This window comes from Sceloporus occidentalis, unplaced genomic scaffold (genome assembly GCF_023333645.1).
Source record: "Sceloporus occidentalis isolate IW3139 unplaced genomic scaffold, rSceOcc1.0.p SCAF_4, whole genome shotgun sequence".
Taxonomy (NCBI): domain Eukaryota; kingdom Metazoa; phylum Chordata; class Lepidosauria; order Squamata; family Phrynosomatidae; genus Sceloporus; species Sceloporus occidentalis.
The window spans coordinates 8,423,566-8,441,083 of record NW_028316984.1 but is presented as its reverse complement, the minus strand read 5'-3'; the positions used below and the strand labels follow the sequence as shown (position 1 = coordinate 8,441,083).

At 38.7% G+C, this 17,518-nt stretch overlaps 1 protein-coding gene across 1 annotated transcript in view; it reads left to right on the top strand.

Moving 5' to 3' along the window:
- The window catches only part of LOC149313478 (vacuolar protein sorting-associated protein 54), a 62,604-nt gene that overhangs the window by 23,328 nt on the left and 21,758 nt on the right, over positions 1 to 17,518 (top strand). Inside the window, exons 7-14 of the mRNA XM_089519166.1 lie at positions 240 to 274; positions 3,823 to 3,954; positions 6,414 to 6,799; positions 8,247 to 8,373; positions 9,283 to 9,390; positions 10,344 to 10,399; positions 11,974 to 12,070; positions 16,835 to 17,175. Of these exons, the coding sequence (XP_089375292.1) occupies positions 240 to 274; positions 3,823 to 3,954; positions 6,414 to 6,799; positions 8,247 to 8,373; positions 9,283 to 9,390; positions 10,344 to 10,399; positions 11,974 to 12,070; positions 16,835 to 17,175 (1,282 nt within the window). The remainder of the gene's footprint in view (positions 1 to 239; positions 275 to 3,822; positions 3,955 to 6,413; positions 6,800 to 8,246; positions 8,374 to 9,282; positions 9,391 to 10,343; positions 10,400 to 11,973; positions 12,071 to 16,834; positions 17,176 to 17,518) is intronic.

The window sequence follows — 17,518 nt, the reverse complement described above, 5'->3', positions numbered from 1 at the left end:
ACATGAAGGAAGTGGTTAACTGGCCAACCGTCTTCTGTGTGCCTTCTGATGAGTTTGATCAGGCAAATAATTGATATAATGAGAATATTTTCTTCTATTTAAAAATGCTGAGCCCAGTTTTTCTCACAGCAATGTATGAAAACTGTTATTATTTCCAGAAACACTCTAAAGATTAACAGTGCCCTTTATAATTTCATAATGATTACAAATCAGTGAATTACTTTTTATTTAATTTCCAGATAAATCCAGGACAGATCTGGAGCAAGTACCTAAGGTATGGTTGAAATATTTTGTCAACAACAATAAAAAGATAATTTAAAAACCATTTTTTCTTTTATGTATCTGTATATGTATGTATATGTATAGATATTTGTAGTTCTTATGTGGATAAAGATATAGACAAGCAAGTAGACAGATACTTGAATAGCATCTCTCGTTGTTACATATATTAGCTTATTTAGACAGGTGCATTATTCCCCATTGTTTTCATGGGGTTTTTTGAGCCATGATTCTTTATTAGTTATATTTTCAAGATAAAGCACCATCTTTATTGATTCTATGACAACATGCTTGTCACATTTGAATTTATTTCTATCCTTTGCTGACATAATCCTCATATGTTTCACAAATACATAGACCCAGCTCAGATGTTACACAGTGTACCACAGCAAGCTTTCAAGCATGTGTAGTCCCTTCTGCCCGCAAGCTGTGCATGGATAATTATATACCTACTATGCCATTTCCCTGTGCATTCTTAGACCCTCTTGTGAAAATTAAAAAGGATTTTAGGATTTTAAGTCACATTGATGTGGGAATTAATCAACTAATTTCAGCACGTCATGCTGATTTCAACAGAATTTAAACTTACTTCCTTGGATTTTCATCACCTAAGTAGCTTTTTTATCCGCAGTCTTGCAGTCTGAGTCTGTACCACAGTGATGTGCCTTTCTGTTCATCAGTTTGTATTATTATCTGCTTCCAGATGGCAGGTTTTCAGCAGTTGACAACTACTTGTTGTTTTATTTATATCCTTTTCCCCCAGCCCTGGCAGTAAAACATATATAGATAAAACCTCACACCATAACAAAATTTAAATTATAATTAATTTATCAATAATATCAAAATTAAAAGCTTAACCATTAAAAGGAAGAACAAAAATATAGCACATTGTTAAAGGTCTTTCTGAACTGAAACAACTTCCTTGGATTCAGGTGGAAAGAATTAATAGAGTTGGATTACTGATGGCACTGGACCCCAAAACTATGGGCATCTTTTCCTAGTGGTTTTAACTTTACGTTTAAAAAAGAGGAATAAAACCAAGCCAATCACCACAGATGATTGGTCATGGTGTCAGATATAATAATAATAATAATAATAATAATAATAATAATAATAATAATTTGTTTTATTTATATACCGCTATTCCAAAGACCATAGCAGTGAACAGCAAGTAAGCTAATTAGCAAGTAAGATATGAGTCTTCTAGCACTGTCTTCAGTCTTCACTGCTTCAGGAAGGTATAGAACCACTATAAAACAGTCCTGTCTCAACAGTGCAGCCTGATAGAATCATAGAATCACAGAATCTTAGAGTTGGAAGAGACCACAAGGGCCATCCAGTCCAACCCCCTGCCATGCAGGAATTCATAATTAAAGCACCCCGAACAAATGGCCATCCAGCCTTTGTTTAAAAACCTCCAAAGAAGGGGGTCCCACCACCCTCCGAGGGAGTGTGTTTCACAGTCGAACAGCTCTTACTATCAGGAACTTCCTCCTAATGTTGAGGTGGAATCTCTTTTCATGTAGTTTGCATCCATTGTTCCGGGTCCTGTTCTCTGGGTAAAAGAACCTTGAGGATTGGGATAGAGCAGTTGGTCAGGGGGATGAAATCCTGATAGACCATTGCAACTCTACCTTCTTGCTCCCTCAATCGCCATTGGGTAAAGCTGACCATTACTTGCCCAACCCAGTCTGAGTGGTACAGCTGAAGTTGACATGTTCTGCCAGGATGGCAATTTTATGACTCATCAAGCTTGTTATAATTTATGGGTAGTTTTCTTTGGGAGTATTCTTATAGTAGCTTAATTACTATAAAATAAGAAATGTAAGGTGGGATGAGATATACAGTGCGCCCGTGTCATACGTGGCTTTCAGCATATGCTGAAAGCCATGCAGGGAAGAAGAGGTGGTGCATCCCATAGGGATGAATGGGGCATGCGCCTATGGCGCACGTGCACTGCCGCATGCATTAGCCCCATTCATTTATTTGTTTTATGCGGGGGAGTCTGGAAAGGATCCCCCACGTAAACAAAGGATGTACTGTATTAGATCTCTTCATGTGGGAAGTATGGATAACTATATAGATCAGAAAACATTAATTTTTCTTGTGATGGATTGTAAAAGAAATGGAAATTTCAGATATGCCATGTTTTATTCCTGTTGTCATGTCTTAAAAAGGATATTAGAGATCTGGGAAGGGAACAGGAAAGGGCAACAAAAATGAGATCAAGCCTAACAGGATTGTAAAACTTTGCATACCTAATGTAAGTGAAGGCAAGCATTAGTGGCAATCAGAAGGATCACTCCCTAGGACCACTATGGCTCCATATTGCTGGAGTAGCTTTGCCTTCTCTACTCAATTACTTTGCCTGGTTTTTCTATGGAAACAAATGCAAACATGAATGACAAATTAAAAATGAAAAGAACAAGACAATGTTGTGGGAACCAAGATATAATAATATCTATATGAAATGCCAAAATACATTATATTTGCGGAAGACCATTGAAATCCTGAAATATTTACATAGGCCAAAACATGTTGAGCTTGTATAAATAAAAATAAAGACCATCTGTACAACACTCAAAGATGTATTAACCCATTTTTATTGAGCATTCCAGTGCATGCTCTTCAGTATTTGTCTCTTCTGTAGAGACAGTTAAGTCATTTGTCTTTGTTTTATTTACCATAAATATCAAACTCGTTTATAATATAATTTTTAATATGTAATATTTATTTGTTCTAATAGAGTTAATATGTTTCAAAGTAATTAATCATTATCTGACCAATATTTAACACACCATTGAACAAAAGTTTTTGACTGGTCAAATGCCCAAACTTAAATGTAAAGGGTTCAATAATGCATCTAAATGAAGGATTTAAGCATTATTTCAGGCTACTTAACTGCATACAAAAAGCTACCAGTAGTACTGATCTTCATAACATTTACAAATTGATGTATGCACGAAAGATATGAATTAATTGGAACTTAGATCCATTGAATCAATAGAATTTGATAACTATGAATTGCCAAGTTTCAGTATATTCACTTGTCAATTCTAGTTAGGTCTGACAATTGTAGTTTTCAGTGATCTGTCCACCAGTTGTTCATAAAGCAAGGGTGGATAAAGTGTGCCTCCATAACTTGTTTTGTTTTTCGTGAATTCCTCCAGACCCCTGAGTTCACACTTTTTCTGCCTTGCCTGAAAGCTTCCAGGTGCATCAGTTCCACTTTTAAATAGATTGCAGGGACTCTTGCACTGTGTAACATAAAAAATGACCTGTTTCGCAAACTGTAAAGCATACTTCTAGTTGTCTAGCTGGGATCTGAAGTGTTTTTCTTTTGTTGTTGTTTTTTTGCCATTATTTTTTAATTTATTTTTGGCTGTCTGTATGTCCCCCAAAGCTTCCAGGGCAGAAAATTGGCTACCAGGCCTTCAGTTGCTCCCTCTGTTGTAAATGGATTAGAGAAATGTGCCCTATATAACTAAATTGAGGAATATTAGTGGTGAGTGGGAGTGAGATGTGATTCTTTTGTTTTTTCAGATTTTCATGAAACCAGATTTTGCCTTGGAAGACCCCTTAACATTTAATGTAGTTTTACCTTGGTCTCATTTTAATACTGCTGGAGGAAAAGGAAATCGTGATGCGGCTTCCTCAAAGTTGCTGCAGGAAAAGGTAAATGGTTTTCTTATTAAGAAATAACAATGGAAATTGGATTATTAAGGTATACTGGAGAATAAATCAAAGAGGAACAGATCCGCCACATAAGGGAAGGGCACACTCTATGTCTTTAGTCTGTTCATTTTTTTTTAACTCTTTTGATCTGCTTAGATTAATTTTACTACATGGCACCCTAAGATCACATGATGTCGAGGAGTATATAAATATTTTAATTAATAAGTAATCACTATTGTATAAGAAATAGCACTGCTGCTGTAGCAACCTTCATAACTCCCCCCTCTCTATTTCCCTAAAAGAGAGAAAAAGAGAGAGAAGCAAGCCAACATGCCTGGAAAGTACACTTGTCCCTCCACATTTGCTGGGGTTAGGGGCACAGGATCCTTGTGAATGTGGAACAAACTGCAAATAACAAAAACACTATATTTTTACTTGAGAGAACACCTCTTTAAGAATCTCCAGGTTCTCCAGTGCAACTCTGTGGTCAACATCTGCCAGACATTGACCATAGAACTGTGCTGGAGGAGCTACAAAGGCCTAGTGGAGTGCTCTCTCTAGGAATCTCTAGGTCCTTCAGTGCGACTTTTGGTTAAAGTTGGCCACAGAGTTGTGCTGGAGGACCTAGATATTTCTAGAGAGAACATATTATAAAATCCTTGAATAATCAAATCCACAAAAGTCAAAGCCACAAATGAGGAGGGATGAATGTAGATAACTACACTGTCAACCTCCCTGCCTCCTTATCCTACAAAATGGGCATAACGAAGTTGGCCTATGAAGCAGAGCCAGTGTAATCAGTCTCTTGGCAATAGTCCCAGCTCCTACAAAATGGATATAATAATGATGGGTTTTCTTGGCGGGTTACAGACTGCCCATTTGGGGCAGACTGTACCCGCCCCTTTCCCTGGTGTATCGGGGCCTCAGCAGCCAGAAGGGCAGCCACTGAGGCCCCGATCCGCCGCTTTCCGGGCTGTGGGGAAGCGGCAAAAGGCCGCTTCCCCGCAGCCTGGAAAGGGGTATCCTTGGGGCTTCAAGCCCCAAGGACACCCTGTGGCGGCGGGGAGGAGGAGAAGGGGGCCGCTTGGCCCCTTTCTCCTTTGGTCCGCTGGGCGCAGCCGTCTGAAGGCTGCGCCCAGCAGACCAAACCAGGAAGGAGCTCTGAAACGGAGCTCCTTCCTGCTCCGCGCTGAGGGCGCACTAGGCGCCCTGGCGTGGAGCAAGGACGTCACTTCCATGCCGCCCCGTATAGAGGCGCTGCGGTTGTGATGTCCTCATGGCGGCGGCCGTGTGGAACGGCCGCCGCCATTTTGTGCACGCTCCGTGCGTCCTAGGGTTGGGGGCGTCTGGAAAGGATGCCCCTTTTTAACCCTAGCACACGTGGAACACATACTAAAGTGCCCTGTTTGTAACGGGCCATTGTTTTCAGTGACTGTACTCTTAATTTTTTTTTAAATATAAACTCTGGGGAGAAATCCAGCATTTTTATTTAATACCTAATGTAGGAAGATCCTAAACACTTTTATTTGCTGAAACCTTTTGTTTTCAAGTAGACTTGTTTCCGCACTGAAATCTTGAATTTTCTTGGTAGTTTTTTTGTGTTTTGTTTTGATGAAACAGCAATTATTTCCCTATCACAGAACAGATGGAAAGACTTTGAAATGAAGCAGGAATTCCTTCTCTTGACAAAGGGTCTGCCACTCATTACTATAAATAAATGGCTTAAAACTCTGAAAGGTAGGAGCAGCCCAGTGGAATAAAAACAAATGAGCAGAATAGTGGGTCACATGATTATGGCTCATTAACAGGGAAGCATTTATCCTCTTCTTACCCCCATCATCTCAGAGCCTCATAACTCAGAAAATGGAGGAAAATGGGTAAGATTATATTATATAAGGAGACCAGAAAGCCCAGCCATGGAAGAGATGGATGTGCCACATTACTGTTGTAATTTAATCTATTGTAACTATACTAAATGACAATAAGATCTAATCAAAAGAGTAAAAATATGTCCTCATTATCCAAATGAATTAGCAAAACCAAGATTAACAGTGTGTAATAATACTTAATAGGAAACAATCTGCAGTATACTGGATAATCTCCGAAGTCTTTGTCTAACCTAAATCTAATAGAGTTAAATCTTAAATTGGATTCCAACTTGGCATGTTCATTCCAGAGTCTTGTTTTGAATTTATTATTGCTACTTAAAAGCAACAGCTTTCAAGGCTGTTGTGACTGAAATGCTCATTTAGCTGCGTCTTGGAAATGTTTCATGGTTTGTAGCAAGATACTAGGTTCTTTTTTAAAAAATAAAAAAAATTGTTACTTAAACATGAGCTGTATTTTTGTGAGTTATAATTTTTAAAGGTAGTATGCCATTTATGAAACACCTAGCATTGTGACTGATTTTGGTGGGTGAGGCCAAATGTTACCAATAAACAATTTCTCTTTCTCTTCAGCTAAGCCACTATCTCGATATTGTGGAAGTAAATATTGCTCATCAAATTTCTCTTCGCTCAGAAGCATTTTTTCATGCAATGACCTCCCAGCATGAACTGCAAGACTACCTCAGGAAAACTTCCCAAGCTGTAAAAATGCTTCGAGATAAAATAGGCCAAATAGATAAAGTAATGTGTGAAGGCTCTCTTAAAGTTTTAAGACTGTCATTGACTAGAAGTAATTGCATAAAAGCATATAATAAGCTGAAGTTGATGGCAACCGTGCACCAAACGCAGCCTACTGTACAGTTATTATTGTCCACTTCTGAATTTGTTGGAGCACTGGACTTAATTGCAACAACCCAGGAAGTATTGCAGCAGGAGCTCCAGGGTATTCACAGTTTCCGGTAGGTGTCATTTGCAATTAGATTAGAAAGTGCAATTGTGCAGCCTACAAATATATAGATGTGAGCTTCAGAAGTGTGAAAATACTAAAGAAGACTAAGAGATAATGTTAGAGTAAAGTGATATTTTAATGTTTTCATAAAATTTAAGAGGAGCTTCCCTGGATCAGTGATTATTCAGATGTGATGGAGGTGGTAATCAGATAACTTCTAGACAAAGGATTCTATTGATACAAACTGCTTATTCAGTGAACACTCGCTCAGATAGTTTGACAGTTCTGTACTCACTCAAGGAGGTACCCAAGACCTCTATATGCAAGCAAAAGAGGAGAAGCATAGATGAACAGCAACAGAGTGAGGTATAAAGGAAATATTCACTCTCCATAGAGTTGGAGGAGTGGACTGGATAGAAAATTGGCCCAGTAATCCCTCAAAGTACAGCATGAAAGCAACAGCCATCTATCCTCTGATGCTTCCTCCCTGGTAGGTAGTACACTGGGCCCTCTCCGCACACGGGGGATCCATTCTGGACCCCCCCCCCTGCATAAAGGAAAATCCATGTATACTCGCGCCTCATAGGAAACAATGAGACACGTGCATATGGGGTGCGGCACAGGCGCGCCATTGTTTTTATCGTTGTGCGGCTTCTGTGTAAGCAGGCTCACTGTATTCAGAGAGAGAATGACATTTAACAAAATGCTTCGTTTAACCATAATGGTTATAGTGACTACTCAGTGTTCTCACTTGAATCACCATCAGTAGTGAACTGCAGCAGGTGTCACTATTGGTAATAAATCCCAAGAGCAGCCATGTACCATTTCTGGAAAAGTTTTAAAACTTGATTTCCTTAATTGGAAATACTGTTTATTTTCCTACCCTCTAGTTCCAATTTTAAGACAGAGTGGAGAATTTAAATGGTGCCATTTAAAAAAAAAAACTCTATGAAAATGAAAAATGACTGATCTCAGACATGAGACTGACTTGTAAATTTAGTTTTAAAATTCTTGTTTGTCTGAGTCATCAAGGAATCCTTTAAATTCTTTCCACTCTATTTAGGAGAGCTATTCTTTGAAATTTCAAATAAGTTTCTCTGCTGAAAAAAGTTAAACATAGAAATGAAAATGAAATTTTATTATTACTGGAGCACTGCTTTGGTACAGCTTCCGGACTCTTAGGACACATGCGTCATTTAAACAGCATACCTCCAAAGTGAACCGAAGCAGCTTTATTTTGGCTGTCTGTATGGGGCCTTTGATAAATTGTTCTTCCTTAGATGGAAATATCTAACTTCCATTAGTGTCACAGTGGAACTCTTTTTTTCTTTAAAGATGACGTGGTTCATACATATTATATACTACACTAATATTGAACTAACATGACTTTATTGCCCCTCCCCTTGCTTGCTGAGTTTTTATCTCTTTCACATCTTTTTTTTTTTTTTTGTAAACAGACATCTTGGATCACAGCTTTGTGAAGTAGAAAAACTTATAGACAAAATGATGATTGCAGAGTTTTCTACCTATGCCTGCAATGACTTAAATAGACCTTTGGAGGAAGAATCTCAAATTCTAGAAGAGGTACAGTGCTTGTCATTAACAGCTTATTTAGATGGTTGGCTTCTCGGGGCAAAAAATATATTTTTAATTTATTTACCTTATTTATATGCTGTCTTTCTGCCCAAGGCAGCTTCCATAATTACAAATTAAAAATGTTTACAAAAAGTTTAAAACCAGTTTTAAAATATTACATAGAAACACTGTAAAACTGATTTAAAATCATACAAAAGTTAAAAACAGGTAAAACATACATCTGTATTAAAAACCTTTTCTGTTTAAGCATTAAAAGCTTGCTTAAATAAAAATATTTTTGCTTGCCAGTGAAAGGAAAGCAGGGAGGGGGCCATCCTAGCCTCCCCGTGGAAGGGAGTTTCAGTGGGTGGGAGCAGCAACCGAGAAGGCTTTATCTTGTATCCTCACCAAGTGAACTTGTGATGGTGGCAGGACCAAGAGATAGCCTTTTCCTGATGATTCTAAAACTCTTGCAGGTTCAAATGGGGAGATACAGTCTTTCAAATACTCTGGACCTAAGCCGTGTAGGGAAAGCCTACCTGGTCATGACTGGCACTTTGAATTCTGCCTGAAAACAAACCACTTCAGGCCTCTTCTCCAGCACCACATCGCATTTCTGTACACAACATCAACAATTCATTCCCTTTGTTTCAAATATGTACTTCAATCTTTTTCAGTTTTTTCATATAAAAATATTTAGCAGCTCTTGTTTCTAAGTATGTATAAACATAATTCTTATGAGAAATGGCCTTTGTTATGGACACATACATAATAAGCACTGAACCTGTTTCTGTACATTTTACCCAGTTTGATACTTGGTGCATTATAAGATTTTATACTGTTTGGGATTTTGCTTTTGCTTTTAAATTTTAAGTATACATTGTATTTCCTTTTGATTTTGATTTTTCTTCTAAACAGGATAGGCTTGTATCATTAGTGTTTGGACTTCTAAAACAAAGAAAACTGAATTTTTTTGAAATATATGGCGATGAAATTATTATTACTGCAAAGAATATAGTTAAACAGGTAATCTGTTTTTATGTATATATTTTAGTTAGTTTTTTTTTAACATGTATTATTCTGTGAGATGGGAATGGAAACTACAGCCCCAAAAGTGCCAGAACAAATAAACAGTGCACACAGAGAGACACGTTAATATATAGTTGTCTCTGTATAAAGTTTGTTGTATTTTGTGCACTATTCCCAAGTGCATATGTGCCAAAAAACAACAACATAAGTTCTTTTTTCAAACTGTGCAGTTCACAAAGTATGTAGATATTGTTGTGCTCAGAACCACAAAACTCAAGTTCCCAGAAGTTTGTGAGAACTTTCCAGATACTATTTTTCCTGTTTTGAAGGGGTAGGGGAACTCCAAATTTTGATCCTAGTCAGGATATTGTTGAATGCCCATTCCATCCCAAATACAATGTAGGAGGACCTGGGAAAGCCTATGGTCTGATCCATCAGGGCTTTTCATATGTTCTGTGGTGCATATACTAATATGTCTTTCAGTGGATGCTGAAAGTTAAATGTTGCAGGCAAATAGGAAAATCTAGGTTCTCCAACACAGCATATGTTCCAAAGCTCTTTAACATTTAAAATAATAAGATGAAAATGTGGCAGTATGAAAAAGAGATGGGTGAGCCCAAGCTGTCCCCCCCCCCCCCCCCGAATCCCAATTGTGTGTTCATGAAAACTTTTGGTGGAATGAAACAGCAAGAGAGGACCCACTCATGGGGATGCATCCTTTCAAATAGTGAGTAAGAGCCTCTAATAGCATCAGCTAATCTGGACTCCAAAACATTTGCATAATTCATCCTCTGTAAAAGTTCATGTTTTCCTTATATGGATTTTTCATCATATTGATTCAAAGTATAAACAGACCTGACCATAGGGTTAAATAGGAAATATCAAAATAATTTTAGAAAAAAATAGATTTGAGGGGGAAATCTAAGATCTGTTTTTCCTCATATTTGCAGTGTGTGGTTAATACAGTATCGCACATAGAAGAAATAGACACAGAAGTGGTGGTGAAGTAAGTATAAGTCATATAAATAGGGCAGGTTTACTATTATAAAGCATTGCATTTATTATTATTTTTAAAAGTAAAACAGACCTTTTTATTGTGACCTTATTTGTCTGTATTTAAAGAGTGTCTTCTGATTGTGTCTATAAGCTTCTGCCTTCTTGGTTGTTTTTTTTGTTTGTTTGCTTTTTTGTTTAGTAATTCTGCTTTTATTATCATTTTCTGAATTACAATAAGCAGTGTAATAACCGCTACAAAGTTGGTACAGGTTGAGTGTCCCTTATCTGGAAATCTGAAATCCAAAATACTTTGAAATCCAATTTGTCCACATGGGTGGCTGCGATCATTACACCTTTGCTTTCTGTTGGTGTGATGTAAACAAACTTTGTTTCATGCACAGAATTATTAAAAATACTGTGTCTAAAATTACCTTCAGGCTGTATATATAATGTGTATATGAAACAAAGGAATTTCATGATTAGAGTTGGTTCCCATCTCCACCATTATGTATGTGCAAGCATTAAAAAAAATCCAAAAGCATCCAAAATCAAACACATTTCTGGTCCCAAGCATTTCAGATAAGGTTACTTTATCTATGTATTAAAAATAGGGTTGGACGGGAAGGATACCTAAAATGTTGTGCTTAGGATCCCAGTGTTGTGTCTGATATCCAAATATTTTTCATTGGCCTGGCTCAGACATAAGGTGCTAAGCCATAGCTTAACAATAGGAAGCTAAGCCACAATAAGCCTAAGGTTCACATGATGGAGTCCTGTCCTCCTCGAGGGTGGTTGTACATATACCATAACTTGTACATGTCTTTTTGATTAATTACAGCTTTGAGAATCTTATAAAAACTAAACTGTGGTTAATGTTATTCTTAACAATGATGAACAGAAATAAGCTTAAAAAATCATGGTTTGAAATTTATTTGTTTCTGGTTATTATATTTAAGATTAGCATAGCAATCTGAGGTGAATGTAAAACAGCAGTGAAACTTTCTGAACTCATCCTTGGGTGAAGTGAGGAGCATATAAACTCATTCTTACAATACTAAATTAGCATTATGTCTGAACCCCAGAGCACTGAATGGAAAGGAATAAGTTGTAGAAACTGAAATTTGGAGTTACTTGTCTTCCTTCTCAAAATCTGGAATGGCTATGAATTGGAGCAATGTGTAGTTAATTCAGTATTGCAGATAGAAAAGTATTGAATAACATCCACAAAGTCTAGGGTGGGCAAAATGGCACTCTAGAGGTTGATGGACTACAGCTCTGAACAGCCCAACCAGTGTTACCCACTAGGGAAGAGGAATACTAGGTTCCAAAAATGAGAGCTCCCATATTCTAATCCTGAAATTTGAGAAAGTATGTAAATCTATATTCATATAGATTTGTATTCTGACTCTGAAACTCATTTTTAAGTCTTAGCTTATTAATTGTTAACAGTGCAAGGTAGACCTAGACATTGATAGGAGAGAAATTTTGAAAAAAAGTATGTGGGATCAACAAGGATGTTCCCAGCACTAATCCTAAGCAGAGTTTGTGTAAATTGTAATAATTGTTTTATGGTATTCTTTATAGACTTGCAGATCAAATGAGGATGATGAATTTCCCACAGTGGTTTGATCTGTTGAAAGATATTTTTTCTAATTTTATTATCTTTCTCAAGAGAATTAAGGTAAGATGGATAAGTTAAAATAATATTTGATAATGCAGAACTTGGAATGTTTTTTTAATATTAATTTGATTATGTGAAGCATTAGAAATTAGAAAATTAATGTATTAGTATAAACACAAATAACTGGAATTGTTGAGTTATTTATGTTACAGTTAAGTAACTTTTTAACCAAAACATTAGCTTGGACCTGGACCATGAGATTTACAGAGAATGGCACAGAGATTGTCCCAGTTTACCTTAGGGAAGCACATTTTGTTACTGGTTCCTTTGAAAGATATTCTTTCAGCCTCCAACCTAGAATTTTCTATGATAAGATTGTTATCTGGGAATAGTGGGACTCCATCATGTCTGGGAACCATCGGGTTGAACAAGGTTGTCCTGAAGCATGTACACTCTCTCATCTTACAATCTCTCCAGTTCAGTTTGTCACTCATTTGCATCTCTCTGGGATTTTTTTTAAAATCCCACAGGCACATACATTTCATTCAAATGTCTTGTTTATTAAAAGTTAATGTAGAGTGATTTATTTCTGCTAGAAGTCACTGATCCACCACAAGTACAGCAATAAGTAGATAGCTGCAAAGGTTAGTCAGTGGATCAAGAGGAAAATTTTTAATCTGAAATTGTTGAGTCTTTGAAAACACACAGAACAGTCTTCTGCTACAACTGAATCATGGTGGCGGGAGACAGGCCCGAGATGAAAGAACCTAATTTCTCATTATTGATAACATATTGGCAGTGTGAGGGTATTTGACTGCAGTTCTCTTGTCTGCAGCCCTTTCTAGTTGGTGCTTTTTATTCATTCCATCTGTTATCTTCCTAGTCTCTTACTGCTTTCAAACATTTTTCTTCATGGCCTCTGACTCACATAAATGGGTTATCCTGCATTGTATTGCTTCTTTTGCAGCATTTAATTTGTTGTGAAGAGTGTTGGTAGCCCCACCCACTTCCGACAGCTTCCTGCCAAAACCTGTCAGTTCCTTTTCGTATGTTGCTGCAGTTGCTTTGTCAGGAAAAGTGTTCGTGTACTCAAATTGGAAGCTATCTTCTGAAAAGCATCATCGCCATGGGCTTTCTAGCCACATCAGCCCTCAGGGCTTTCTCAATACTGCTGGCTTCTTTCAAGAAGTGCATCGAATGCAGTGCTAAGATTCTGGGCCACAATGGATGTTTTAAATGCCTCCTGTGTTTGGGCAAGTCCTATATTGTTGTGTCATGTGCACACTGTGTGGCATTCATATTGCAGGTCAGACACAACAGAGAGCGCCGCTTTAACACTCTTGTGTATGAGCAGACTTTGAAACTGGAAGAACCTGAGCATCTTGAGCAACCTTCATTTTTGAAGGACGAATTGAACACTCAACATTTATCCTCAGATATAATGTAGTCGACATTGAGTATAGAGAAGGTGGGCTCATTTCTGTCAGATGTCAGTCCCTAAATGAAAGGCCAGTACTTTGGTGGAGCACATCTGTATGCATGCTAAGAATGCCAGAAGATGGTACCAGAAACAAATCGTCTCATCGTCCATTGACCCCAGGCAGGTCTCTCAAGGTAGAAGGATGGACTGGCCTAAAGCACAAGTACAGAAAGAAGAGATCAAAGGAATTACTCCTCACCTTTACCCTCTGCTTCTCATTTGGTTGAAGCTACAGCTGTAGCTGAACTATCTACTCCCCTTCAGGGAGTTGCTTCAGAGATAGTTCATTGTGAGGCTGTGGTATCTCTCGACTGCTTCTTTGCAGCAGTGTACTGTAGTGAAGGATGTATGTTCCTGTTGCCATTGCTACTGCTAGGAGGGCTGACAAACTTTGTCCTTGCAGGTGGATGACCCCTATCTTAGTTTTCATCCAGACAGGGTGGTGTTGAGACCCAACATCACTTTCTTACCGAAGGTAGTGTCATCCTTTCATCTGAACCAATATTTTGTGTTGCCTTCCCTGTTTCAGAACCCCACTTTGGACTGTGAGAACACTACTTCGGCACAGCCTCAGTGTACAGAGGGTGTTGGCCTTCTATGTGGACAAGACTGCAGCCTTCCATATCTCTCCTAGACTGTTTGTTTGCTATTCAGTGTCAAGGAAAGGATTGTCTTATATTAATCTGTTCACGTTGTTTCCTTCCCTCTTTTCTCTTTTCATCTAGCGTTCATAGTTTCATAGTAGTGTTTCTTGTTTGAATGGATAATTTTGAAAACTCTATATAGAATTTCATTTCTATTTCCATCATATACAGACAGCATGGGACTTCTAGCCCTGGACAGGGATGATAGGAGCTGTAACCAAAATAGTTGGAGTATACCAAGGTGATGGAAGCAAAATTAGATGCATCTTCAAGTAAAAATACATTAGATATTCTTTTAGATCCCTTTTAATTAAAATTATTTCTCTTGGACCATTTCATTCAAACTGTAGAATTAAATATACTACAAGGAAGTTCAGTTTATTATATGTGCATCTTTTTGTTATCTGTAAAGGATTTAAAATTACAGTGGAAAATAATTTGAAGTTGACAAGTTCCCTGATATTTCTGCATATTTTTGGAGTAAACCAATTGAAGTGACACTTGCTTTATAATTAAGATAACTAAACACCAAATGAGAGACAACGTGATGTAGTGGTTTGAGCATTAGACTATGACTCTGGAGACCAGGTTTTGAATGAAAACTCAGCCATGGAAATCCACTGGGTGACCTTGAGCAAGTCATACACTCTCAACCTCCGTAGGGTTACCACAAGTCAGAAACAGCTTGAAGGCACATACCAACAACAATATACAGCAAATAAATGCACTTGTAACCTTAATTCTGAACCAATCTTGGAACAGAACAAGGTACTATAAAGATCTATCAAATAGGATAAAAGTACCTGCTCTCCCTATCCTTCCAAACTTCAGCTGAAGCCGCCCCGTCTCAACACAGCTATTGCCTCCCTGCTGGAGAGAGGGGAGGGATGCTCTGTTCTTGCCTCTTCCACATCTCCTCCCCTCACTCTCCACTTGCAAAATAGCTGTGGGGAGGGAATGGCTGTGGTTGAAAGTTTAGGTTTGAAAGGTTAAGGAGTACAAGTATCTTCCTCCAGCTTGACAGAACTTTATAGTACCTCGTCCTATTCCATGGTCCGTTTCAGATTAAAGTTACATTAGCCGTGTCCTGCAACCAACTTGGCAACCATCTGTTCAGTAGCATTGCCACACCTGGTATCACCCATTGTGGTAGTGGGGCCTCTGGGTCCTGTGGCCACAGCAAAGGGGGTGATGGTGGTGGTCCATTCACAAGTAGGAGGCATGGCCACTGCCCCAACTTGCAAGTAGCCACTCTAGGGTGGCACCCAGATTGGGCACCTCAGCAGTAGTGCCCGGGGGGAGGCCACAAGGTCCATCTCCAGAAGATCATAGCTCACACCTAGGTAGCTGTACTTGCAGAGGAATCTGTCAGTGGGGACCTCACAGCCCTGCTCTTGCTAGCTCAGCTGTGGGGTCACCACCATGCATCCGGCCCCGCAAAGGGAAGCCACCGCTGCTCTTGCTGCTGGCCTAAGCCACATAAACCATGCGCTCGTCATCTGGAAGCCGTGCAGCTGCTTTGCAGGATGTGGGCAGGAGACTTCAGATAGGTGCATACCTAGACAGGTGTTGCCCAGCCCACTGCGCAGCAGCCGTGCCATGACTTCCACCACCCTCCTGCAGCCCATGTTCATGAGGTGCCTGCTGCCTTCCTCGCACTTCTGGCTCACCTCAGGGAAGCTTCACACTGCCCAGAACAAAGTGAAGCAGGTGCTGCCCAGGCACTGGGTGGCAGAGGGACAGCGGTGGGGACAGTGGTCTCGGTTTCCTCAGTGCTGCTCCCCGGCTGGCTACTGGGAGGGCCATCAGGAAGAACAACACCCCCATCGTGGCCTCCTCCTCAAGAGGCTGTGACCACCATGGAGAAGCCTGGAGGGGCAAGCTTGCCCCCCCCCACAGGAGGAGGGCCTAATTGGGTATCACCCCTCTTCTGAGGTGTCAACTGGTGTGGGCCGTACCATCATGCACCCCCAGTGATGCCACTGTCTCTGTTAGAGAGGTCTTCTTTTTCTCTCCCTGAAAACTGCTATACTTTCAATAACTCACTTTTTAAATAGTCTAATTGTCAAACAAATATATTCCCATGTACTCGGGGGTTCTCTAGAGTATGCTAACACCCATACTGTATTTTTGAGGCACTGGACATTGGTCATTGTTTAAATGAATTATTATTGCATGTAAATACTTTTTTAAAATTTTATTTGCAGTTATTTCTAAACCATTGTTTAAGCTGCAATTAAGTTTCCCAAGAGGGATATGTAGATAAATACATTCCTATAAAGTCTTATAATAAATGATAAAATCAAATTTAGCAGTAAAAACTTGTACCATATCCACACAGTGTTCCCAGTAGAGTCATAATATGGTTGCAGGCTGAAGTAAACAGGTGAATTTTAGAGCTTACCTGAAGGCTTGTAGTGATGTAATCTGATGGACCTTTAAGATACATTTAATTTTAAAATACAGCAACTTATTTTTGGTGCAATCCATTTGTCACACTATGATTATTCAAATAAACATTACTGTTCAAAGCCAGAGTATATGATGTACCATTGATGTGTAAAAATTATGAAATCATTCTGTTACTGAACAGAACTTGTATAATATTTAAAATGGGAATATTTTTGCAAAATAAGTATTTTTCATAGAATAGAAAATGATCTTCACTTTAAAAAAAACAACCACTGTATTTTGTCCTAGGCAACACTAAATGTCATAAGAAGTGTGGTTCTCCTGGTTCTGGACAAGAACCAAAGAAGCAAGGAGCTGGAACATGCTTCTGCACAGAAGAACTCTACAAAGGAGAGTATCATAGACACAGAAGTAGCTTATTTGACTCATGAAGGCATGTTCATAAGTGATGCCTTCAGTGAAGGAGACTTTGCATCCACAGCAGCAGATTCAGTCTGTCAGAGAAACCTTTCACCAGACAGTGAACCCAGCAGCAGTGACTCTGTATCTGAACCTGAATGTACCACTGATTCCTCATCTAGTAAGGAGCAGACTTCTTCCAGTACTACACCAGGTGGAATTGACATCATGTAAGTAGTAAAGATCCTCAATCCGGATCCTGGTCCAAATGGAACTACTTCAGCATATTAAGTATAAATTCACTATTTGGAAATTTGAAAGTAAACATACATCAACATTCAAAATATTTTAGCCTAAAACCATAATGTCAAAGGCTTCGTTTTTAACTGGTTTATATCTTGTGTACTCTGAGAAGAGAAATGAGTCTCACATTCTCACCCATGAATTTTGACACCAAACATCACTGTCCATGATATTGTTGCTTTTCTCCATTCAGATATAATTTGAAATTGTTTGTCCACTATGCATACATGCAAGAAACTGCAGAGATCTACTGGATTTATCTTTCTGTGA